This window comes from Oncorhynchus kisutch, linkage group LG3 (genome assembly GCF_002021735.2).
Source record: "Oncorhynchus kisutch isolate 150728-3 linkage group LG3, Okis_V2, whole genome shotgun sequence".
In the NCBI taxonomy this organism is placed as follows: Eukaryota; Metazoa; Chordata; class Actinopteri; order Salmoniformes; family Salmonidae; genus Oncorhynchus; species Oncorhynchus kisutch.
In genome coordinates, this window is record NC_034176.2 from 32,084,893 (window position 1) to 32,112,785 (window position 27,893).

A 27,893-nucleotide genomic window follows, 5' to 3' on the forward strand; every position below is an offset into this window, starting at 1 on the left:
AAAGTAACAAGCCATTTATTACAACCATGTTAAATATTGTATTCAAAAGGAAATGACAGGAGACGGGAGGGAGAAAAGCAAAAAAATAAAACTTCAATGGGAAACAAACAACTTGAACAATTCAACCAACACTGTGTAATTTCACCATCTTACAACAAAACCAGCCAAAATCTCAAGGCCAATAAATACTATAAACAACAACAATACAATAAAGTACAAACAATTCTCAAATGATCACAGGACGTCTCTTTTTAAAGTATTGCTTTCACACACACACACACACACACACACACACACACACACACACACACACACACACACACACACACACACACACACACACACACACACACACACACACACACACACACACACACACACACACACACACACAACTCTCTCTCTGCACATACAGTGCTTACGAACTGATCCTCTGTGAACCAATACGAACTCTTCCTGTGTTAGTGTAAAACACCAGGCCATCACATGGTTCCAACTAATGCACCCACTGACTCTCAAGGAAAATAAAACAATATCTAGACAAGAACAATAATCATATGATGTCTAAATATGTTTTAAAATGTGACTATACACAACCTTCTGTGACTATATGACTCCCTTCTACTGGCTTGAAAGGGGGGGGGGGGGTAGAAACCCAGACAGAGAGAGAGGGGCAGAGAGAGACAGAAATGTAGTGTTGATCGGTGAGTGTTTATTGGTCAGTTCGGGGTAAAGGACAGTATTGATTGATAGGTCAGTTTAGAGAAACGGAAAGTGTTGATTGGTCAGTTCAGAAAAACAGAGAGTTTTGTTTGGTCAGTTCAGGGGTAAAGGAGAGGCCAGCAGTGACAGCTGCATGATGATGAGATGTGCATATACCCTAAATGCAATGGGAGTGTGTACAGGTCTTCTGCCATGCGGCAGCCTCTAAACAAGTTCTCTGTGTTTGTCAGTGTGTGTGCAGGTCTTCCTCCCTGCAGCCTGGTGTAAACTAACAGTTTATTTCTCTTCTGCTCTGCCTGTGGCCTCCGCAGCCCCTCTCAGCTGACATTAACTCACAGCAGCCCTGAGCTGAGCTGACACACAGATTAGAAATATGGTTTTGTCTGTTGGATCACAGGGATTTCGGTGGGTCACAAACCAACTGGGAACCACGGCCATAGAGAGACAGTCTCACATCTTCAGGGGACAGGGTGACAGGGTGACAGACAGGTCACATACTGTATTAAAAACAGTCTCAGGAATGAAGCTTGGAACGTTTTAGTTGATGGCATCATCTTTCTTCCTGTCCCTCTAGTTTGAATGCTTATCCACCAAGTTCCTCTAACATCAGTTCCTTCCAGAGAGGTCCCAGTCAGAGGAGGATGGACTTAAACGTAACACACAGACAATCTAACGTTCCACCCATGGCACAGGGAAACACACAACTGGCCAATTAAATCTCTTCACACATAAAATGAGAACACCTCACATAAACATAACCCCAAGCCACCAATCAGAGTCTTTCCCTTACACCTGTGGTCCAATCAGGTGGTCTCGCTCCATTCGGAGACCCCTCCCCTGACATGCGTGTGAAGGGTGTGGTACTGAGGAGGAGATGGGGAGGAGGGGTAGTGGTGGTACTCTGTGAGGGGTGGGCTGGGGTGTTGGGGTGTCTGGTGTGGTCTGGAGCTCTGGGTCTGGCCGTGCGAGAGAGAGTCCCCCAGAGGATGAGAGCCTTGGTGGGCTATGGAGCTCAGCTGAGTGTTCCGGGGACTGGAGGAGTAGGGCTGGTGGGGGAAGGTTGTGTAGGGGTCAGTAGGGGTCATGGGGGCCATGGGTGGAGTCAATGGGCAGCTGTAGGACCAGGATGTACAGCTGAGGTTGTCCAGTCTGGGCTCTGAGCCAGCAAACATACACGCCTGCCGCTGCCCCGCCTCTGACCTGTATGGGGAGTCAGAGAGACCAGGGGGAGGGGGGTGGACGGAGGGAGGGAGAGGGGGATGAGGGTAAGCAGACGGCTGATAGTAAGACTCGTCGTTGCTGGGAGAACTGACGATGTAGGGCTTCCTGTACTGGTGATTCTCTGCTGTAGGACAGCTATCATCCGCTGTGGGGAGAGAGAGGGGGGGGGGTGTAAGATTAAGTAACACGCTATAAAGGGGACTGGTCTTCCACTAACAACGACGATCATAGAAACAAATCACTTCAGAGACTAAGGGGCAATACAAACTGCTCCAGTGTTTACAGTGACAGTAATCGTACAAATGCAGCATAGCGTACCTTTTCTCTTGTTGCAGTGGTACACCTGCATGTGTTCGTGTGTGTCTGGTTGGGGGAGGGTGTAGGGGGCTGGAGGGAGGATGAGGAGGTCCTGGGTGGTGCTGCTCACCCCATTCTCACAGGAATAGGGGTGCAAACCCAACCCCCTCGCCTCCCCCCCAAACGGACTACCACTAGGACACACCCTCTGACGCACTGAGCTACGAGGAACCACCGGATACTCCTTACTGAGAGAGAGAGCAAGAGAGAGAGGGCGAGAGAGAGACAGAGAGAGAGGGCGAGAGAGAGGGGGGGGGAAGCAGAGATATATACTATTTGCAACATATTTTCAAATCATCTTTTAGTCCAAGCACAGTAATGAGACAGCCTCCAGTATTGGTTAAATGGTTAAATTAACCTTCAATGTAATTTATCAATGTATTATGACGTGGAATCAATGTGGAAAATACATTGGATTTGAAAAAAGTCATCAACCAGTATTGTTTTTATCTCATTTCAACCAGCATTATAAACATTGAAATTAGGGTAAAAATTCAACTTAAATATATTGACATAACCTGACTAACAGGTTGTTACATTAATCTAATTGCAACATAATCATCAGAAATATGTATACATTTAAATTGCCTTTGACCTTGTTTCAATGATAGTAAAATGGTATGTTTCAATAAACATCATTGTTTCAACAGTTAAGCTATCAACCTAAATAAAGAGGTATATTGAAATAAAATGTTAAGTCACAGTCCAATGATTTCTGTCTGAACAGTGACTCTTTAAATGGTATATGAGGGGTAATGCACTTGATAACAAGTCTACCATCCAGATGCCTACCTCTATGTCCCCTGCTTAGCTTTGGAAACTAGCTGTGCTTGTTTCAGATGAGCTATCATTTCAACACATTTAGACATTAATCAGCTTCCATAGTCATTTCCGTAGACTACCTAAATAACATTGAATAGTTGAAGGTAACTCCTCTAACCTTTCTTAGGCAATCTGTATGTGAAAGTAAATTCGAGTGAGGTTGCGTTTATGTCGGCTACATTGACATCTGATTTGCCCAACAAAGGACACCATCATTTCTACATGTAGGTAGGTATACTATCATTTATCCATGGTTGATTGGATCTTTGGAAGTTTAGAAGTAGTTATCATTAGCCCACATGGAGGCCAAATTCATAATATTAATAATACACTTTTATTGATGTACCATCTGTTAGTCAGGTTAAGTCAATGTATTTAAGTTGAAGTTTTACCCTAATTTCAATGTTTATAATGCTGGTTGAAATTAGATGAAAACAGTGCTGGTTGATGACTTTTTTCAAATCCAATGTATTTTCCACATTGATTCCACGTCACAATACGTTGACAAATTACGTTGGAACTACGTTGATTCAACCAGTGTGTGCCCAGTGAGCAGATATATGAATATATTTTAGGCAAACAGTCTAATTAACGTAGATTTGAAAATATTGTCTAAGCTGCTTGCTAAAATATTACACAATAATTTACTTCCACCCGTTCTTCAATATACTGTATATTTCCATATTTGTGATTCAAAAACCTCAATTACACACTCAGTATTCCTTTCTTTTTGTAGTCTCCCTCCCAGTTTACACACTCAGTATTCCTTTCTTTTTGTAGTCTCCCTCCCAGTTTACACACTCAGTATTCCTTTCTTTTTGTAGTCTCCCTCCCAGTTTACACACTCAGTATTCCTTTCTTTTTGTAGTCTCCCTCCCAGTTTACACACTCAGTATTCCTTTCTTTTTGTAGTCTCCCTCCCAGTTTACACACTCAGTATTCCTTTCTTTTTGTAGTCTCCCTCCCAGTTTACACACTCAGTATTCCTTTCTTTTTGTAGTCTCCCTCCCAGTTTACACACTCAGTATTCCTTTCTTTTTGTAGTCTCCCTCCCAGTTTACACACTCAGTATTCCTTTCTTTTTGTAGTCTCCCTCCCAGTTTACACACTCAGTATTCCTTTCTTTTTGTAGTCTCCCTCCCAGTTTACACACTCAGTATTCCTTTCTTTTTGTAGTCTCCCTCCCGGTTTACACACTCAGTATTCCTTTCTTTTTGTAGTCTCCCTCCCAGTTTGATCATTATTTTTATATTATAGATTTGCATGTTATGATGTAATTTACTCTCTCCCTCTCTTGAACACTGGCCTCTCGGTGACCTCAGTGGTATGTAGGGGACACACACACACACACACACACAGTGCTGAAAGATAAAATGCTACTCTAAAAAATAAACTCTCGTCCGCATGCCACTCCAGATACTCTCCCTCATCTCTCTCTCTGCTCTCATCGTCTCTCTCAGTCTCTCTAACACCCCAGTCCATTCCCTCTCTTCTTTTCACCTCCCTCAGTCTTCACCTAGAGCAGTACAGTGACTCCCCAGTCCTCCCTCCTCATCCCCTCTCCTCCCCTCCTCTTCCCTTCTCCTAAGTTTACAGTCGATTTCTGAGAGGACACTTACTCAAACCGCCTCACACAATATGCACAAAATAGACTGTCCTTTTCAGAGAGAGAGAGAGAGAGAGAAGGAGAGAGGGAGAGAGAGTGAAAGAGAGAGAGAGAGAGGGAGAGAATCTGTACTCACCCCTGTATCTTAGCCATGCGGTGCAGCTCCATGTCATCACTGCCTCTGAAGCCCTTAGCGAACGGGTTGTTCTCTATCTTCAGCTGGGTGATCTGAAAGGGACACAGCACACTGCCTTAGATCACCAAACACCCTGCCCAGCCCTTTGTGTTACTGTGCTGATCCATGAGACACTAAATGTTGAATCTAGACCTGAACAGTTGCTAGAATCTGAGATTCTGGAACACAACATGGAAATTCCACATACACTAACCATGTTCTGAAAGTATTCATTTTGAACCAGCAGAATCGCAGTGTAAACTGTTTCCCTAAACAGTTGGCAGGTCTAAAGATGGAATCCACATTAGGAGAAACAGCGCCGCTGTTGGCCCCCAGCACCTTTGTTATTGTTTTATGGACAAAACAGAGGTGAGGGGAAAAGAACTAAACTAAGTTAGTTGTATGCTGTAATTCCTTTGTTGTTGTAATATCCCAAATGAACATAGCAGTTTCACCAAGGACTCCAGCTTTAAAGTCCTTAAGTGAAATATAGTTGTTCTAAGAAACATTTAGTTGTTCTAGGAACATTTAGTTGTTCTAGGAACATTTGGGGTGAAAAATAGGTATTTTCATTGACAATGACACGGTGGGAAACTTGCCCTTGGTTTGTGTTTTTCTTGTTAAACGTGGTGATGTGTTTATCACAGCGCACGTGGGCTTTCACTATGGAGCGATATAAATGCCAACAGCAACTGAATTAAACAATTTTAAATTTGTGGTCAGGAATTCAATTTGCATTCAATAGTTTAGAATTTTGTATTGCACATAATTTGAACTTGTATTTCATGTGTTTCAGTGTGTGTTTCAGTGTGTGTGTGTGTGTGTGTGTGTGTCTGTGTGTGTGTGTGAGGACAGAGAGAGAGAGAGAAACTACAGGTAACTGCCAAAATACAGTGCATTCGGAAAGTACAGTGCCTTGCGAAAGTATTCGGCCCCCTTGAACTTTGCGAACTTTTGCCACATTTCAGGCTTCAAACATAAAGATATAAAACTGTATTTTTTTGTGAAGAATCAACAACAAGTGGGACACAATCATGAAGTGGAACGACATTTATTGGATATTTCAAACTTTTTTAACAAATCAAAAACTGAAAAATTGGGCGTGCAAAATTATTCAGCCCCCTTAAGTTAATACTTTGTAGAGCCACCTTTTGCTGCGATTACAGCTGTAAGTCGCTTGGGGTATGTCTCTATCAGTTTTGCACATCGAGAGACTGACATTTTTTCCCATTCTTCCTTGCAAAACAGCTCGAGCTCAGTGAGGTTGGATGGAGAGCATTTGGGAACAGCAGTTTTCAGTTCTTTCCACAGATTCTCGATTGGATTCAGGTCTGGACTTTGACTTGGCCATTCTAACACCTGGATATGTTTATTTTTGAACCATTCCATTGTAGATTTTGCTTTATGTTTTGGATCATTGTCTTGTTGGAAGACAAATCTCCGTCCCAGTCTCAGGTCTTTTGCAGACTCCATCAGGTTTTCTTCCAGAATGGTCCTGTATTTGGCTCCATCCATCTTCCCATCAATTTTAACCATCTTCCCTGTCCCTGCTGAAGAAAAGCAGGCCCAAACCATGATGCTGCCACCACCATGTTTGACAGTGGGGATGGTGTGTTCTGGGTGATGAGCTGTGTTGCTTTTACGCCAAACATAACGTTTTGCATTGTTGTCAAAAAGTTCAATTTTGGTTTCATCTGACCAGAGCACCTTCTTCCACATGTTTGGTGTGTCTCCCAGGTGGCTTGTAGCAAACTTTAAACAACACTTTTTATGGATATCTTTAAGAAATGGCTTTCTTCTTGCCACTCTTCCATAAAGGCCAAATTTGTGCAATATACGACTGATTGTTGTCCTATGGACAGAGTCTCCCACCTCAGCTGTAGATCTCTGCAGTTCATCCAGAGTGATCATGGGCCTCTTGGCTGCATCTATGATCAGTCTTCTCCTTGTATGAGCTGAAAGTCTAGAGGGACGGCCAGGTCTTGGTAGATTTGCAGTGGTCTGATACTCCTTCCATTTCAATATTATCGCTTGCACAGTGCTCCTTGGGATGTTTAAAGCTTGGGAAATCTTTTTGTATCCAAATCCGGCTTTAAACTTCTTCACAACAGTATCTCGGACCTGCCTGGTGTGTTCCTTGTTCTTCATGATGCTCTCTGCGCTTTTAACGGACCTCTGAGACTATCACAGTGCAGGTGCATTTATACGGAGACTTGATTACACACAGGTGGATTGTATTTATCATCATTAGTCATTTAGGTCAACATTGGATCATTCAGAGATCCTCACTGAACTTCTGGAGAGAGTTTGAAATATCCAATAAATGTCGTTCCACTTCATGATTGTGTCCCACTTGTTGTTGATTCTTCACAAAAAAATACAGTTTTATATCTTTATGTTTGAAGCCTGAAATGTGGCAAAAGGTCGCAAAGTTCAAGGGGGCCGAATACTTTCGCAAGGCACTGTATTTGGACCCCTTAACTTTTTCCACATTCTGTTACATTACAGCCTTATTCTAAAATGGATGAAATAAAACAATGTCCTCATTAACCAACACACAATACCCCATAAGGACAAAGCAAAAACACGTTTAAAGAACTAAAAAACAGAAATACCTTATTTACATAAGTATTTATACAAGTATTCAGACCCTTTGCTATAAGACTTGAAATTGAGCTCAGGTGCATCCTGTTTCCATTGATCATCATTGAGATGTTTCTACAACTTGATTGGAGTCCACCTGTGGTAAATTCAATTGATTGGACAGGATTTGGAAAGGCACATGCCTGTCTATATAAGGTCCCACAGTTGACAGTGCATGTCAGAGCAAAATCCAAGCTATGAGGTCGAAGGAATTGTCCGTAGAACGTAGGGGTTGCAGTCTACTGCAGAGATAGCCTGCAAAGTAATGTCATACTTTCCAGGTCCATACCCAAACAGTTCGAACTACTAATTTTGAAAATTACTCTCTCCAGAAATAAGTCTCTCACTGTTGCCGCCTGCTACCGACCACCCTCAGCTCCCAGCTGTGCCCTGGACACCATTTGTGAATTGATCGCCCCCCATCTAGCTTCAGAGTTTGTTCTGTTAGGTGACCTAAACTGGGATATGCTTAACACCCCGGCAGTCCTACAATCTAAGCTAGATGCCCTCAATCTCACTCAAATCATCAAGGAACCCACCAGGTACAACCCTAACTCTGTAAACAAGGGCACCCTCATAGACGTCATCCTGACCAACTGGCCCTCCAAATACACCTCCGCTGTCTTCAACCAGGATCTCAGCGATCACTGCCTCATTGCCTGTATCCGCCCAGCTGTGCCCTGGACACCATTTGTGAATTGATCGCCCCCCATCTAGCTTCAGAGTTTGTTCTGTTAGGTGACCTAAACTGGGATATGCTTAACACCCCGGCAGTCCTACAATCTAAGCTAGATGCCCTCAATCTCACTCAAATCATCAAGGAACCCACCAGGTACAACCCTAACTCTGTAAACAAGGGCACCCTCATAGACGTCATCCTGACCAACTGGCCCTCCAAATACACCTCCGCTGTCTTCAACCAGGATCTCAGCGATCACTGCCTCATTGCCTGTATCCGCCACGGAGCCGCAGTCAAACGACCACCCCTCATCACTGTCAAACGCTCCCTAAAACACTTCTGTGAGCAGGCCTTTCTAATCGACCTGGCCCGGGTATCCTGGAAGGACATTGACCTCATCCCGTTAGTTGAGGATGCCTGGTCATTCTTTAAAAGTAACTTCCTCACCATTTTAGATAAGCATGCTCCGTTCAAAAAATGCAGAACCAAGAACAGATACAGCCCTTGGTTCACTCCAGACCTGACTGCCCTCGACCAGCACAAAAACATCCTGTGGCGGACTGCAATAGCATTGAATAGTCCCCGTGATATGCAACTGTTCAGGGAAGTCAGGAACCAATACACGCAGTCAGTCAGGAAAGCTAAGGCCAGCTTCTTCAGGCAGAAGTTTGCATCCTGTAGCTCCAACTCCAAAAAGTTCTGGGACACTGTGAAGTCCATGGAGAACAAGAGCACCTCCTCCCAGCTGCCCACTGCACTGAGGCTAGGTAACACGGTCTCCACCGATAAATCCATGATTATCGAAAACTTCAATAAGCATTTCTCAACGGCTGGCCATGCCTTCCGCCTGGCTACTCCAACCTCGGCCAACAGCTCCGCCCCCCCGCAGCTCCTCGCCCAAGCCTCTCCAGGTTCTCCTTTACCCAAATCCAGATAGCAGATGTTCTGAAAGAGCTGCAAAACCTGGACCCGTACAAATCAGCTGGGCTTGACAATCTGGACCCTCTATTTCTGAAACTATCCGCCGCCATTGTCGCAACCCCTATTACCAGCCTGTTCAACCTCTCTTTCATATCGTCTGAGATCCCCAAGGATTGGAAAGCTGCCGCAGTCATCCCCCTCTTCAAAGGGGGAGACACCTTGGACCCAAACTGTTACAGACCTATATCCATCCTGCCCTGCCTATCTAAGGTCTTCGAAAGCCAAGTCAACAAACAGGTCACTGACCATCTCGAATCCCACCGTACCTTCTCCGCTGTGCAATCTGGTTTCCGAGCCGGTCACGGGTGCACCTCAGCCACACTCAAGGTACTAACGATATCATAACCGCCATCGATAAAAGACAGTACTGTGCAGCCGTCTTCATCGACCTTGCCAAGGCTTTCGACTCTGTCAATCACCATATTCTTATCGGCAGACTCAGTAGCCTCGGTTTTTCGGATGACTGCCTTGCCTGGTTCACCAATTACTTTGCAGACAGAGTTCAGTGTGTCAAATCGGAGGGCATGCTGTCCGGTCCTCTGGCAGTCTCTATGGGGGTGCCACAGGGTTCAATTCTCGGGCCGACTCTTTTCTCTGTATATATCAATGATGTTGCTCTTGCTGCGGGCGATTTCCTGATCCACCTCTACGCAGAAGACACCATTCTATATACTTTCGGCCCGTCATTGGACACTGTGCTATCTAACCTCCAAACGAGCTTCAATGCCATACAGAACTCCTTCCGTGGCCTCCAACTGCTCTTAAACGCTAGTAAAACCAAATGCATGCTTTTCAACCGATCGCTGCCTGCACCCGCATGCCCGACTAGCATCACCACCCTGGATGGTTCCGACCTTGAATATGTGGACATCTATAAGTACCTAGGTGTCTGGCTAGACTGCAAACTCTCCTTCCAGACTCATATCAAACATCTCCAATCGAAAATCAAATCAAGAGTCGGCTTTCTATTCCGCAACAAAGCCTCCTTCACTCACGCCGCCAAACTTACCCTAGTAAAACTGACTATCCTACCGATCCTCCACTTCGGCGATGTCATCTACAAAATGGCTTCCAACACTCTACTCAGCAAACTGGATGCAGTCTATCACAGTGCCATCCGTTTTGTCACTAAAGCACCTTATACCACCCACCACTGCGACTTGTATGCTCTAGTCGGCTGGCCCTCGCTACATATTCGTCGCCAGACCCACTGGCTCCAGGTCATCTACAAGTCCATGCTAGGTAAAGCTCCGCCTTATCTCAGTTCACTGGTCACGATGGCAACACCCATCCGTAGCACGCGCTCCAGCAGGTGTATCTCACTGATCATCCCTAAAGCCAACACCTCATTTGGCCGCCTTTCGTTCCAGTACTCTGCTGCCTGTGACTGGAACGAACTGCAAAAATCGCTGAAGTTGGAGACTTTTATCTCCCTCACCAACTTCAAACATCAGCTATCTGAGCAGCTAACCAATCGCTGCAGCTGTACATAGTCTATTGGTAAATAGCCCACCCTTTTCACCTACCTCATTCCCATACTGTTTTTATACTGTTTTTATTTATTTACTTTTCTGCTCTTTTGCACACCAATATCTCTACCTGTACATGACCATCTGATCTTTTATCACTCCAGTGTTAATCTGCAAAATTGTAATTATTCGCCTACCTCCTCATGCCTTTTGCACACATTGTATATAGACTGCCCCTTTTTTTCTACTGTGTTATTGACTTGTTAATTGTTTACTCCATGTGTAACTCTGTGTTGTCTGTTCACACTGCTATGCTTTATCTTGGCCAGGTCGCAGTTGCAAATGAGAACTTGTTCTCAACTAGCCTACCTGGTTAAATAAAGGTGAAATAAAAAATTAAAAAATAAAGAACTCAGAGACAGGATTGTGTCAAGGCACAGATCTGGGGAAGGGTACCAAAACATTTCTGCAGCATTGAAGCCACTCCTCAATAAAAGGCACATGACAGCCCACTAGGAGTTTGCCTAAAGGCACCTAAAGAACAAGATTCTCAGGTCTGATGAAACCAAGATTGAACTCTTTGGCCTGAATGCCAAGTGTCACGTCTGGAGGAAACCTGGCACCATCCCTACGGTGAAGCATGGTGGTGGCAGCATCATGCTGTGGAGATGTTTTTCTGCGGCAGGGACTAGGAAACTAGTCAGGATCGAGGGAAAGATTAACGGAGCAAAGTACATAGAGATCCTTGACAAAAACCTGCTCCAGAGCGTTCAGGACCTCAGACTGGGGTGAAGGTTCACCTTCTAACAGGACAACGACCCTAAGCACACAGCCAAGACAACGCAGGAGTGGCTTCGGGACAAGTCTCTGAATGTCCTTGAGTGGCCCAGCCAGAGTCCAGACTTGAATCTGATCAAACATCTCTGGAGAGACCTGAAAATATCTGTGCAGCGACGCTCCCCATCCAACTTGACAGAGCTTGAGAGGATCTGCAGAGAAGAATGGGAGAAACTCCCAAAATACAGGTGTGCCAAGCTTGTAGCGTCATACCCAAGAAGACGTTAGTCTGTAATCATTGCCAAAGGTGCTTCAACAAAGTACTAAGCAAAGGGTCTGAATACTTATGTAAATGTGATATTTCCGTTTTTTTATTTGTAATAAATTTGCCCAAAAAATATAAAACCTCTTTTTGCTTTGTCATTTTGGGGTAATTGTGTAGATTGATGAGATATATTTTTTAAAATTCATTTTAGAATAAAGTTGTAACATAACAAAATGTGAATAAAAGTGAAGGGGTCTAAATACTTTCCGAATGCACTGTGAAGGAAACAGCAACATAAACTGCCTCAATGGGGCGTTGGGCCACCACGAGCCGCCAGAACAGCTTCAATGCATCTTGGTGAAGAATATACAAGTGTCTGGAATTCTATTGGAAGGATGCAACACCTTTCTTTAATGAGCAATTCTATCATTTGGTGTTTTGTTGATGGTGGTGGAAAACGCTGTCTCCATAAACAGCCATAAGTGTTCAATTTGGTTGAGATCTGGTGACTGAGACACACATACACACACCATTTAAACCCCCTATGCTCCTTTGAGACCCCTCTTTCAAAGTCACAGAGATCTCTTCTTCTAGCCATGGTAGCCAAAATAACAGGCAACTGGGCATTTTGATACATGACTCTAAGCATAATGGGATGTTAATTGCATAATTCACTCAGGAACCACACCTGTGTGAAAGCATCTGCTTTCAATATACTTCGTATCTCTCATTTACTCAAGTGTTTCCTTTATTTTGGCAGTTACCTGTATGTGTGTGAGAGTGATTTCACTATGGCGCTGGAACAATAACATATATGATCAAAGGAAAGGAACAGGTCAGAGCTGCCCTGTGATGCGTAAACACTGGGATGTAATCAAACTGGACATGTTGAGTTGAGAACAGTGATCGCGGGGGAAAATGCACTGATTCACATGGCTAACACAAATCTATATACCCATAAGATAACTCTGGCCTGTACAACAGGACCTGGACAATTGAACTGTATCTATGCCAAAAGAATCCAGAAATATCTGATCAAATAAGATGAACAAAAATGTGACTTTAAATTCTTATTTTTTTAATCATAAATGATTTTGTGTGTTCAGTGTTTCGGTACCTTGTGGTTCTGGTATGATGTCACGGCGATGAAGGCGGTCTCTGAGAACACGTGCGTGCAGAAGGCAGTGTTCTTGGAACCAAACCTGTTGTATTCGTCTGCTTTGACGATATGGAGGCGGGGCTGGTATTTATGCATGGAGTTTAATATGATCTGCAATAGGACAAAAACAAATACATTAAACCAATGCTCTAACTCCATCCCACTTGTAGAAGGATATATTCAATAGGAATATCCATAAATGTGCCCTTGTGTCTGAGCGCATGCTATGCTGAAGCTAAATAGTTTATTTCCAAATGTGTGTCTTTATGTACCAATGCACTGTGCATATGTTTGTCGTGTCAGTGATTTTGTTCCCTCTCTGGTAGCCATGCTCCGTGTGTAATAGTAAAGTATTAACAGATAATAGGCCTAGCAGAAAGCAGATAATAGTGTGTGTGTGCACGTGCGTGTGCGTTCATCGAGAGGCCTAATCCTAATTGGTGTGACGGTCCCACCAGGCATGGATGAGCTAATGACCCTTAACGTACCTAACATCATTATTAAGGTTACCACTGTTCTAACAGAACCACAGCAGACAGCAGCACTATCCCTTCACACACACACACACACACACACACACACACACACACACACACACACACACACACACACACACACACACACACACACACACACACACACACACACACACACACACACACACACACACACACACACACACACACACACACACACACACACACAGGGTAGAGAGGTTGAGGACTAACGTGTCCGAAGGGGTCCAGATGGTTGTTGGTGAGTTTGAGTTTCTGGAAGGAGACAAGCTGACGTGTCCAGTGGCTTCCGGTGGCCGGAGAGTCAGGATGGACGTACAACCTCCCTGGCATGGCCGGCTCCGCCTTCCCCGTCACAGACCTGACACACACATACACACAAAATTCACACATTGACAACTCAACCAAATATCAATCACAATTGGATGCTAATGTGAGAGTCAGTTGGCCCTGGTCTGACCTTTTACCTGGCCCTCGTACTGTGTGTCTCGCTCTCACACACACACACACACACACACACACACACACACACACACACACACACACACACACACACACACACACACACACACACACACACACACACACACACACACACACACACACACACACTAACCTGGCCATGCTATTTACTGTGTTCGTCGTGCTGTCACAGGAGAGACATAGATCTGACATGCCATGGTGCGCCGCTGGCTGTATCTATTATTATTACTAGACCAACATCCTCCTCACACTTCAACTGCTTTTATTACAAAGAGACACCGCTGGCCCCTGTCTGTTACATCAGGATATGTTCATACCAATACAGGTGTTAATCAGAGCAATGAGGTACAAGCAAATTCCATGCATGTGAACATGTTTCCAAAAACCATGTAGGAAAAATATAAACGCAACATGTAAAGTGTTGATCCCATGTTTCATGAGCTGAAAGATTCCAGAAATGTTCCATAAGCACAAAAAGCTTATTTCTCTCATATTTTGTGCAGAAATTTGTTTACATCCCTGTTAGTGAGTATTTCTCCTTTGCCAAGATAAACCATCCACCTGACAGGTGTGGCATATCAAGAAGCTGATTAAACAGTATAATCCTTACACAGGTGCACCTTGTGCTGGGGACAATAAAATGGCACTATAAAATGTGCAGTTTTGTCATACAACACAATGCCACATATGTCTCAAGTTTTGAGGAAGCGTGTAATTGGCATGCTGACTGCAGGAATGTCCACCAGAGCTGTTGCCAGAGAATTTAATGTTAACTTCTCTACCATAAGCCGCTTCCAACATCATTTTTGAGAATTTGGCAGTACGTCCAACAGCCTCACAACCGCATATCATGTGTAACCACTCCACCCCAGGACCTCCACATTCGGCTTCTTCACCTGCGGGATTGTCTGAGACCAGCCACCCGGACAGCTGAAGAAACTGAGGAGGATTTCTGTCTTTAATAAAGCCCTTTTGTGGGGAAAAACATATTCTGATTGCCGGACCTGGCTCCCCAGTGGGTGGGCCTATGCCCTCCCAGGCCCACCCCCACTGCCCATATGAAATCCATAGATTAGGGCCAAATTAATTAATTGACTGATTTCCTTAAATGAACTGTAACTCAGTAAAATCATTGAAATTGTTGCATGTTTATATTTCTGTTCAGTATATTTAAAACATGCTAAATGTTCTGGTTTGTTTTATAGTATTCCAGGCAAATCAGAAAGTAAACCAAATTCCAATTCCACATTTTCCTCATTGAAAAGCGTTGACGACAATTGGAATTTCAGTGTACTTCCTGAATTGACTGGAATTTAATTGAATTGATCCCAACCTTGTCACTTTAATGACAATAGCCTATAACGTGTGTGCGTGTTGTTGTCATGTGTATGACTCCTTAAGTTGGAATCTGTCAGAGAAGAATGCCCTCCAACTGGCAACAACTGGACCGAGCTGGCAAACATGTTCGCTGAAGTTATTCCACTTCTGTCAAATATGGCAGGGAAATGACAGAGCACCGCTGATATTTACAAACAAATAATCTACCCATGCATAACAACATTCACATTAGGCATTAACATAGTCCCTTGTCTAAACATATGACTGAAAATGGAGCGCCCATCTTCTATTGTATCAGATGAATGACGTGTCCTTAAGGGTGCCAAGGGGCTCCATCATGTGACCAGGGAGAGGAGACATACGCAGCACGAGAGGGTTTATGCCGCATTCAAGTCATGTTGGAAACCTGGGAGCTCCTAGTTAAAATGAGCGTAAGTTATTTGCATAGAAATTCATATTGGTTGTATCTGATACTTCCCAGGAGGGAAACTCGGGTAAGATCTTTCTACAATGAGTAAGCAAGTTGGAAATGTCTGAATTTATGAGTATCCCACATCTCCCTTGCAGCCTGGTGCTGACCTCAGTGAAACCTAGCCTTTAATCTGCCCGCCACATGAACCCATGGTACTGAGACTGAACCCGACAGTCAGGGGCAGGAGGTGTGATGCGCGGGCAGCAGGCTTACACAGGAAACTAGGCCACAGAGCACAGGGCACTGAGAGGGACTGTGACGTCACGGCAGCGGGTAAGCAGGCCTAAACATCCACGTCCCTGCTCTGTGTTATGTTTCTCTCTCTATAATGCTGTTAAAATGTTTTACTATTTCGTTTTAGCAGCTCAAAACACATAATGTAGGCTATTTAAATATACAAAGTTTTGATATATAGCTAGCTTACCATTTATTATCTGCAAACTTGTAGCGGTGGTCATCCGCTGGCACGATATCCATGAGGAGGATGTACTTGGCTTTAGGGTTGAGGCCCGTAACCTTCACCTTGTAGCAGGGGAACATCCGCCTGGCGAGACAGCAACACAACAGACAGTCAGGATCATAGCAATATCAGTAGCCTATCACTGAGGCATAGCAGCCATTGCTGCAGTTGTGAGCAAAACCCGAAACAAAACGAGAAACATCTAAACAATTTACGGAGTGGCTGCAGTTCCACATTTTCTGGAGGCCCAATTTGTTCTGGCTAAAGATACTGAGATTTCTGCCCTCCTAAAAAAATATGTAGCTGCTGCCCACTGCTCTGTAGCCGCTTCCCCCTCCTTAAATCGGCGATGAACGACTGTCTGGCGTAGCCTACAAACTTCATGTTGTACACAAAGGATATGGTCAACATGTTCTCTCTATTCAATTCCATGCCTCAGTAGGATATTAAGCATAAGCATGATTTCATGTTCTTTTTTCCGGAGAGGAGTTAAGCTACATGCAGCTATTTACATGTTGAACACAAAACACATGATCAACATGTTCGTACAAACTCAAGTGGGGAGTTGCATGCAGCTATCTAGGCAGCGTATCAAACACAAGCAAGACACAGTCACAGTCCAATTAGCGATTTAAAGTTATTTTCAATCATCATTGTAAACATTGGCTAAGCAGGAAGCAGACAGGCAGTCAAAGTAGCAGTGTTTTCTTCAGCAACTCTGGCTAGTGGCTTCCGTATGACAACTACAAAGATTAGCCTCCATCATCACACAACATGCAGATTGTTTTTTCTCCAATGCAATGTGTAGGGACTGTGTCCCTCTTGTGCAAGTGCAATATCCAATACAACAGACAGATATGGTTGTAGGCAGTCTTCATAAATCACTGCAGAGTTTTTATTTAAACTGTTCAGAAGTATGAGGCAGATACATAGCCCGCTGGGCACACCATGTCACTTCAATGTGGAAATGTGGGTAATATTTGGTTGAGGTGTTGATCAATGAGATTTCAACCTTTATTCACCCACTCAAAAAGACAGACAGAAGTTTGTTGAATTGCCAATGTGTCATCACTATGCTTTCAAAACTTCTGAAATCAGAGCCAAATTCCAATGGAAAAACAATGTCAGATTTTTGGTTTAGTGATCATCTACATGTGTTATCGCTGCACTTTCAACCATTTAAAAAAACAACAAAGTTCAAATGGGAATGCAATGTCAGATATTTTGTATTTGGATCACATAGCACAACCAAATTACCTGGATTGCAGTTGAGATTACATTAAAAGTACATAGTGCAAGTGATCAATGCTGTTCCGAGATTCTGCGCAGGCTATTATAGCAATTGTAAATATCTCCACAGACCTGTAACATTTGCATGCTATCTTGATCATGCACGCTTTCTAAGATTACATCAAAATAAATGTATAGTTACGTTAGGCTAAGCTCAAAATGTGGCCATTTTAAGATAGTATTTTTTCTGTTACTTTAGTTTCTAAAATAGTTTTAGCTTTAGGCTATTGACAACGCAACCAAATATCAATATTTAAAGGATATTGAATGCTTGGATAGTTTCATCTGAGCCACAGCCTTAATCCTATTCTTTAAAGTTTATTTTTTGGTTTAGTTGGAGATGTGAATCCAAACTTCAGGATCATTTGTTAACTTGTCAACAAGTTAATAGGCTATTTATTGCATTACAAAAGTGATATTGAATTGTGTTTTGTTGTCAATGCAACTAAATATCAACATTTGTATATTTTGTGCCACTGATTTAGACTGGTTTTAATTCCAGTATTGTCTACAAATTATTAATTGATCAATTGGATTCACATCTCCATCTCAACAAAGAATCAAAGTTAAAGAACATGACTAAATCAAATCTAACTTTATTTAAAGTGTATTTCAAATTTGATTGGATTTAGTACTATTGTTTAACTTAGATTTTTGTTTGAGATGCAGAAGTGGATCCAACATATCAATGAATAATTTGTAGAAAAACTGGAATTAGTCAGTGGCACAGATGGAACTATCCAAGCAGAAGATACATCTCCTTCAAATGTTGATATTTGGTTACGTTGGCACAATTCAATATCCAGATAGTCTACAAATGAATAATTGATATAGACGTCTTCACCTCAAACAAAAATCTAAGTTAAATAATAGGACTAAATCTAATCAAACTTTAAATGCACTTTAAATAAAGTTTGATTTAGTCCTATTCGTTTGCCTTGATTTTTGGTTAAGATGGAGACTTGAATCCAATGATTCATTTGAAGATTACATTTGAAATCAACCAAAGCTTGAAACCCTAGGCCTATACAGTGCCTATACCGTGCCTATACCGTGCCTATACTGTGCCTATACAGTGCCTATACGGTGCCTATACTGTGCCTATACAGTGCCTATACAGTGCCTATACCGTGCCTATACTGTGCCTATAATGTGCCTATACAGTGCCTATACAGTGCCTATACCGTGCCTATACAGTGCCTATACCATGCCTATACCGTGCCTATACAGTGCCTATACAGTGCCTATACCGTGCCTATACAGTGCCTATACTGTGCCTATACAGTGCCTTATTCACACCCCTTTACTTATTCCACATTTGGTTGTGTTACAGCCTGTATTTAAAATGAATGAACCTTTCTTTAGATGTTATGTCACTGATCTACACACAATACCCCATAAGGTCATAGTGGAATTACGTTTTTAGACATTTTTACAAATAAATAAAATGAACAGCTGAAATGTCTTGAGTCAATACGTAAGTAACAGTATAGCTTCCGTCCCTCTCCTCGCCCCTACCTGGGTTCGAACCAGGAACCCTTTGCACACATCAACAGCTTCCTACCACGAAGCATCGTTACCCATCACTCCACAAAAACAACTACTTCAAGGTCTCAGAGCGAGTGACGTCACCGATTGAAACGCTATTAGCGCACACCCCGCTAACTACCAAGCCATTTCACATCGGTTACACGTATTCAACCCTTTGTTATGGCAAGCAAAAATAACATCAGGAGTAAAAATGTGCTTAAGTCAGATAAGTTGCATGAACTAACTCTGTGTGCAATAATGTTGTTTAATATGATTTTTTCACACTTTGGATGGTGTATTAATACACCCAGTTACTACAAAAATACAGGTGTCCTTCCTAACTCAGTTAACGGAGAGGAAGGAAATCACTCAATGATTTCACCATGAAGCCAATGGTGATTTTACAGATTAAAATGGCTGTGATAGGAGAAAACTGAGTATGGATCACCGACAGCGTAGTTACTCCACAATATTAACCTACATGTATTTTAGAATATAAAAATATTACAATCATGCATCTTGTTTGCAATAAGGCACTAAAGTAATACTGCACAAAATGTGGAAAATAAATACACTCTTTGTCCTAAATACAAATCATTATGTTTGGGACAAATCCAACACATTACTGAAAACCACTCTTTATATTTTCAAACATAGTGGTGGCTGCACCATGTTATGGGTATGCTTGTCATCGGCAAGGACTAGGGAGTTTTTTAGGATAAAAAGAAAAGGAATAGAGCTAAGCACAGGCAAAGTCCTAAAGGTTTAGTCTGCTTTCCAACAGACACTGGGAGACAAATCCACTTTTTAGCAGGAAAATAACCTAAAATACAAGGCCAAATATACACTGGAGTTACTTACCAAGATGGCTTTGAATGTTCCCGAGTAGCCTAGTTACATTTTTGACTTAAATCGGCTGAAAAATATATGGCAAGACTTGAAAATGTCTGTCCAGCAACAATCAACAACCAACTTGACAGAGCTTGAAGAATAAAAAAATAATAATGGGCAAATATTGTACAATCCAGGTTTGCAAAGCTCTTAAGAGACTTACCCAGAAAGACTTCAAGCTGTAATTGCTGCCAAAGGTGATTCTAACATGTATTGACTCAGGGGGTTGAATACTTAACTAATCAAAATTATTTAGTGTTTTATTTTTTTTAAATCTTCCACTTTGACATTAGATTATTTTGTGTAGATCGTTGACAAAAAAATGACAATTTAATCACACTTTGTATATGGAAAAAGTTGAGGGGAATGAATACTTTGAGGGCACTGTATGTATTGTCAATTTTCTGTTGAACCCTGGGTTGAATTGAAACATAGCTCTAGATGACTTTGCAAATGCGATATAGGCCTAAATAGTATCATTGATGATCTCTAAAGTACAGTTTAATTTAATTTGCTCTGTTAAACCTACCCTTTGGAATGACTTTGATAGCTATAGTGAATTTTGTTATTTAGAGACCTCTCAATAACCATTCTCACAATAGTACATTGGTATTAGTCAGTGATAAATATCAAAGCTAAGCAGGGCTTGGTTAAAACTCTGGATGGGAGAACAAATGAATAGCTCTTAGATAGAACAACTCTCCAGTAGGAAGTGCTGCTCAGCCTATTGTTTTTTTCTGATGAAGGATATACAGTGAGCTCCAAAAGGGACAAAAAGTACTGGGACAAATGAACTTATATGTATGTGTATTAAAGTAGTCATGCCTCTGTAACTTTCTCACTCATCAATATTCACAATTCATTCAGGATTATCAGTCATCATGGTAGCATCCACATGAATGTAGAAGTATTTTGAATCATATTCTTATTTACAATAAAAGTGAGTAAAAAATGACATAATACATTATTTACTGGTAATTTCTATTGGGCACAAAATAATCTGAAACACAACCAAAGCAAACAACAAATGTATCCAACAAGTTTGTAGAGTCACAGGCTTGATGGAATCATTGCGTGCTAGGAATATGGGACTAAATATTAAACTTTTGACTACCTTAATACACATAAGTGAATTTGTCCCAATACTTTTGGTCCCCTAAAATTGGGTGACTATGTACAAAAAGTGCTGTACATTCTGAATGGTTCACCCGATATGGATGAACATTTCCTCAAATTAAAGCTGACAGTCTACACTTTAACCTCATCGTCATCATATCATTTCAAATCCAAAGTGCTAGAGCACAGAGCCAAAACAACAAAGATTTGTCACAGTCTTCATACACAGCATATTGGCCAACTATGATTTTTCAGTGTAAACATGTTCCTGTTGATTCAGGAGTTAAACTCACTCTGTAGGAGTGAAATTAACCCTAAGTGGTGTAAAAGAACCCCCAGCGTTGGTGTTAATAACCAGAGTTGTTTTGTACAGTGTGAAGAGTAAAACAGTCCCACCAAAACCCCGCTTATCGTTATCATATCTCCAAGCATGCTCTACTGCAGGTAGATTTTTTAAGATTATTTTTAATATCTGTGTTTTTGCTTTTGATTGATTTATTAATCTTAAACTACACAAAGATAAATAACATACAATCAATTAGTTAGATTTATTGTACCTGTTACTGAAATGGTTGTTCCAGTTTAAATGGTTTAGGTAGTCTTCTTCTCAACTTTCCTAAACCTGAAAGTCATTCTGAATGCAGGTTGCAGGTGATTAAAAAATTCCAGCTGTTGAATATCCTAACTCTGACTGGATTCCAATAGGAATTACACATCACTTTGCAAGCCAGCATAATGTGACTTGCAGGCCTGATGTGGCCTGTAAACCAGGAATATCCTAACACCACTGTGTACGGGTAAGCCATCAAAGTAAGGCCTTATGATATATGTATTGTATTGTCATAGAGTTTAATTTGAATGATCACATATGACTAGGTACTCACTTGGTGAATGCCACAGGCCTTTAAAATGAAATAACCATGTCTCTGTCACTAACAAATACAGTCATGGGTGGAAACTCTACAATTCACTCAAAGAAAAGGCACCCGGGAAATATGCAAATTAGGCTTTACACCATAGTGTTAAAACAACACCTAAAAAGTATCTACTGTAACACTAGAGGTGTTCATTTCTTACACTGAGAAGGTTTAACAGCATCAGCACTAAGCAAAGTGAGTCCAGTTTACTCTAAATGAAGTGTTTTACGCTGTAGGTGTTGCATATTACTCTACAGTAGAGCTATGCAAACACCACAACCAAGTTCATTTGAACACTTTAAGAGTTAAATTGGGAACACTGTAACAGAGTTAAATCTTTAAGCTTTCAAAAGTGTTATTTTAACACTAGTTCAGTGGGACTCATATGTTCACTGAAATTAGTGTACATTTAACACTTTCAGAGTTAAATGTATTCCATTGATATTGCTGTATACTTTTGGAGCTCACTGTAAATTGAAGCTCCAAAGCTGTTTCAAAGGTACATATTCAACATATTTTAAACAGGGTTTGTCTATGTGTTGAAGATATCATGTTGTGTCAAAGGTACAAATTCAACATATTTCATACAAGTTTGTCTATGTTGAAAACTGGTTACAATGATGACATAATCCTGTGGTTGAAATGTCACCTTCCAAACAACAGTTGATGAATTTTTGTTCAAATCCTATGTATTTTAACGTAGATTCCACGTCACAATACATTGACAAGTTACTAGCTACGTTGATTCAACCAACCAGTTTGTGTCCAGTGGGAGGATACATCATCATGGTTCGATCAGAAAAGAGGGTGAGTAAAGAGAGAAACGTGAAGGGGGGGTGAAGTGTGAGTAGCAAGAAAAAATATGTGCGTAGAATAACACGTACAGGAGGTGATTTGGAGGCGTAGCTTTGAGAAAGAGGTTTCCCCAATCATTTATTAGGCTAATGAGAAAATTGTATTACTTGATAATGTGTACCCGGCCAATAGCCTATTTGTTATGGGCCTAATTATAAATACAAAACGTTACAAACAGTAGGCCTAATCACACAAATGTTACATGTTTAACAGGTCTAGGCCTAGTGGACACATTTGTATTTTCCCTAAATGTTCAGTGTTAATTAACGGAAGCTCAAAAAACCTATAGCCTAAGCCTAACGTAAAAAGACAGAAAACCATATGTACTAGTTTATAGGCTTAATTGTAGCCTATAATGGACACGAATGTTAATTCTCCTCTAATGCAAGAACACATATAGCACGCATTTACCTTCCCGCTTTAGTGATAATCATCTCTGTTCCGACCTCATGGAACTTCTCCCACAGCTCGCGCTCGTGCAGGTAGACTTTTATTCCCTCCATCCCCTGAGAACAGAGAACAGATGAGATAAGAGATATATATACTAAATATTTCAACCAAAGTCCCGATCCCTCCTTGAAGGACGATCCTACCGATAGGCCTACATAAACTTAACTGAACATTGTAAAAACAGTTTAAAAAACAAACAAACGTAAGCCTTTACAGCCTGACCAATAACAATGTATTTTATCTTAATGAGACTGTTGAACTATTGGAACGGTTTGATTAAAATGACAATACGTTTGGCCATATATTAATATTAATAACAATAACTATTGTAAGCCTATTTATTAGATGCTGCATAGGCCTACACTAGGCTACTGAAGGTTTCACATTTATAGGAAAAGCCCGATATTTTCACTAACTGAGTTTGACACAGATTTAACCAGAGAGTCAGTCAGTCAGTGTTGCTCTGGGCATGTTCTAGGTAACCAACCCACTGTTTAGAAACCAAATCTAGGTCATATTCAGCCCCGCGTTCCTAAAATTGGCTATTTGTTTCTGCTTTGAAATTAAATGCGCTACTTCGTCGACTTTAGTTTTTAATTTGGGCGAATAATCGTTTAAATTAGTGGCCTATATTATTCAGAGTATTTTAATTTGTTCTCTTCAATAGGCTATGGGCCTACTATAGACTATTAACTTAATTACATTATTTTCAACAATTACTTTCACACCTCGGTTTAGAAGAGAAAATCATGCATAAATCGTGATCACCCACAATTTAAAAAAGATACAAGTGCATCGTTTTCATGTTTTGAAAAATGTTACATTTACACACTCACAAACTGGAAGTTACCTGCTGTGTGCACGAGGTCTCCGGTGACGGTGGAGAGCTGGAGCTAGTGTGATTCTCGGGTTTGTTCTCTTTCGGTGATTCGGTGTCTGTGTCCATGCGCTCTGGGATGGCGAACGGGTCCCCGCCGTTAGCCATCACACACTCTACAGTACCTGACACCAAGGGACACACTGACGGGATAGACACGACACAACACAACACAACACAACACACTATTATCTGATAGGCCTAAAATACAGTATGTTAACACTTTATTATTAACCTATCAGGCCTGGGATAACAGAGATGATAATAATGATTTGAATTCAATATAAACCTCAGTCAAAATTTCACAGAAAATATGACAAGATTCAAACTAAAACTATATTACAAAATAAGCTGTGTTGTGCATTTGAAAACATCTTGGGCCTAAAGAAATAAGCTCATACATAAATGGTCTAGATAATCAAATGAAACAAATGAGAAAAAATAAGCACAATTAAAATATACATTTAAATAAACATTTAAATGTCTATTTAGATAGTTAATGAAATGTATATAATTCTGATTTAGATAGTCATCTGCAACATGTAGTCTTGTTAAATATCAGTAGGCTAAGGCTTTATCTATTATTAATCTATTATTTAAAAATGTGTTTTGGCTAAATCACAGCGTGGGCATATTTAACAACGTGTAATAATAACAATAGTAATAATCATTATCATCATCATAATAATAGAATAACAGTCCTAATTAATAATAAGATAACAATAATAGGAATAGGCTTAGTGATCATAATAATGTATGTAGCATATCGTTACTAATAACGCGTAACAATATCCTACTAGTGATTAAATATGCTATTAGTAAGCTAATAGATAGACGGTTATATAAAGATGCTATTATTATAGCTGTGAATGATCAGGGCCCACTGGTAAAACATTGTTTTGTTTTCTATAAATTATTGACAATAAAATTTACAGTGACACTAAATCCAAACAATGTTTATAGACGAGCGAAGAGGGGTCCAGTTTGGCTTATTGTTGGTAAAATCCCGGACTGCACCTCACTGTACCAGACCTGGCCTCAAATACATGCGTTTTTACTAGGCCTATTTGTTATTGAAATACTTATTTTCCCTGTATTTGAGTATTTTCAAATAATGTGGCCAAATTAGCTACTTATATTGGAATTATTTGAAAGTATTTGCAAGTAAATTCATGTAAATAGCCCGAAACTACACTATTTTGAAATAGGATACTTGTTTCCATTATTTCAAATACCCCTTGGACCAAACGGACCTTGGTTAAAATGCTATTTAAATATTTGTATTTGAAAATACACTTGTCTGTGTATTTGTGTATTTTCAAACACTTTCCAAGTGTTTCCAAAAACATTCCAATATTCAACTAGCCTACTTATATTTTCAAATAAAAATGATCCAAATACTTACTTCGAAATGTCTTTAGGCTATTTCAATTACTTTCAAAAAATTTGAACACAGGTCTGCACTCTACATTAACTCTGGACCCGAATATTGAAGACATAGAGACAGCCGTCTAAAGCCAAGCCGTTGAATCTAAACAACACCTCATCCAGCCGCACACATTCACTTAAACACTCCTCACACACTCTTCGGGTCTGTGTACCTCATGCGCTGTTCTGTTTCGGTCCTGGAGACCAGAGTTCCACGGTCATCCTGGTGTGTGTGTGTTTGTTAGATCAGGGTCCAGAGTCGCTGTGTCACCTAATCCGAAATTCTCCAAACACGCAGACCCACAGAGTTCACCGAATTAAATAGAACACTCCGTCAGACCTCCGTCAGTAACGCATTATTATGGGGAATAATCACACCGGACGAAGGTTAGGCTATATACGTTTACTATTTTAAAACTGGATTGTACCATGCGTCTGAATGAATTTCCCTATGTCTGACTCTAACCGTTGACGGTTGCCGAAGCCAGCCTGGTCCACCAGAGACCCCCAGTCTTTTCCCGCATTCCCCACTCCTCTCCCTCTATCTCCATGCAGCAGTCTATCGTGTGCGGAGCTGGAGCTCGGTTTGACCCTCAAATCAGGAATTACCCATTTCAAGGCACCCCCTACGTTTTTCAGCCCCCACCCCCCATCATACCCTCGCGTCATAGCCAGTTACTGAAATAATGTAGGCCTATAAGATTGCTCTCCCTCCCTCCCACCCTCACACACCCCACCCCCCTTTCGCTCAGACACAGAGAGCGCAGTGGCCTTGTCATTCATGCTAATAAAGATGCTATGGTATCTGAATCTGAAAGAAAGATAGAGAGAGACAGAGAGAGAGACAGAGAGCTTTAGCAACAGTGGCCTTGTCATTCATGCTAATAAAGATGCTATGAATCTGAGAGACAGACCGAGAGACGGAGAGAGAGACGGAGAGAGAGGAGAGAGAGAGAGGAGAGAGAGAGGAGAGAGATTAATTTATTTCCTGCATGGTCAGGGATTATTTTAAGAAAATGGAGGTCGGTTTATGAGGATTTGGTTTGATGTAAAGAGCATGAAGGTACTATTATCCCTATTTAAGAGGGGAGCAATTTCTGTAAATACATGCATGCATGATCTCAGGATATAAATACTATAATAAACTGTGTGGTTTGAACCCTGAATACTAATTGACTGGCAGCTGTGGTATCAGACCTATACCACTGAGATAACAAAATATGTGTTTTCCTGCTCTAATTACGTTGGTAACCAGTTTATAATAGCAATAAGGCACCTCGGGAGTTTGTGGTATATGGCCAATATAGCACGGCTAAGGGCTGTGTCCAGGCACTCCGCTTTGCGTTGTGTGTAAAGAACAGCCCTTAAACGTGGTATAATGGCCATATACCACACCCCCTCGGGCCTTATTGCTTAATTATACTCTTTCCCTTTCTTATATAATAGCTAGGATAACCTACATGTATATTATCTCAAAGGCTACCATCCTCCACACAGCATTTCACTGCAGGGCGCTGCGTCTGTATTAAGAATCGAGATAATCAACCGGTCGCATCCATTACAGTGCAGCTCTTGAGCAGAGTCAACCGGAGTTGAAGGGGTCAGCATGAGGTAAACAGGCGCTCGTTTGAGCTCTGCTCTCTCCGTTAGGTGGAATATACTTGACTCTGATTTTAATAAAATAATCAATCCACGAGCACACACACACACACACACTGAAATAGGATAGGCTTGCAGCAATATAGCCTATTACTTTAGTGTGAAATTATAGCCTGGACTCATTGGTGTAAGAAAATAGTCCAACATCGCGTAAACATAGCCTAATTATAACCTAATCTGATTTGCTTTTCACACATGTTCTTGGCTACGGCTCATAGGTTACCGACGATGACTCTGTAGCCTTGACATTCTGCTTCGATAATGCTCTTGTTCCTCAAAACGGTCATTTGTCACAGCAATAAACTCGTTATTACAGGATTGTCACCAGAATTTTGGCTTTTACGCATGCAGTGTCCCGAGTGCTCTAAAGCGCAAGGTTTTCTTCAATCCAACAATTATTTCCTAAAGTGATAGCCTAGCATATGATTTAAGCCAATATTAGGCATATTAGTAAAAGGCCTGACACTATAAAAAAAAAAAAAAGACAAACACCTATAGCCAGTCGATCAAGCATGGTCTCCAAAACAGATCAGTAGTAGGTTATTTCAACAATTGTTGTATTTTACCGTGTTCAGTTGGCAGTTCCGCGCTGGGACATTTACTGTCTATTCGGTCAGTAGCGGAGGTCTAGTGTGTCAACAGTCCTCAATGGTCTCATATGAAGCAATCCATGCGTATGTGCTTCGGGGCATGCACATATGCCTAGAGCATGTGCTGTCGTGTAGTGGCATTGAG

At 41.4% G+C, this 27,893-nt stretch overlaps 1 protein-coding gene across 2 annotated transcripts; it reads right to left on the minus strand.

Moving 5' to 3' along the window:
* On the minus strand, positions 1-27,893 carry LOC109872155 (T-box transcription factor TBX5). Of its 2 annotated transcripts, none has more exons than XM_031804429.1 (9): positions 27,725-27,893; positions 24,045-24,214; positions 23,156-23,250; positions 16,110-16,229; positions 13,606-13,753; positions 12,836-12,988; positions 4,866-4,957; positions 2,263-2,489; positions 1-2,089 (listed from the first exon to the last, which is right to left on the minus strand). In XM_031804429.1, the coding sequence occupies exons 2-9, from the start codon at positions 24,177-24,179 to the stop codon at positions 1,527-1,529; spliced, it is 1,533 nt and encodes a 510-aa protein (XP_031660289.1). In that variant the 5' UTR covers positions 24,180-24,214; positions 27,725-27,893; the 3' UTR covers positions 1-1,526. The 2 variants fall into 2 exon arrangements, with proteins under 2 accessions (XP_031660289.1, XP_020318863.2); XM_020463274.2 differs by lacking the exon at positions 27,725-27,893 and adding an exon at positions 25,673-26,098.

Coding starts and splice junctions, on each gene's coding strand:
- LOC109872155 (XM_031804429.1), bottom strand. CDS start 24,179: ATGGCTAACGGCGGGGACCCGTTCGCCATCCCAGAGCGCATGGACACA. Junction 12,989..13,605: donor ATCTGGACCCCTTCGGACAC/GTTAGTCCTCAA, acceptor GTCCTATTGCAG/ATCATATTAAACTCCATGCA. Junction 2,490..4,865: donor CGCATGGCTAAGATACAGGG/GTGAGTACAGAT, acceptor TCTCTCTCTCAG/TAAGGAGTATCCGGTGGTTC.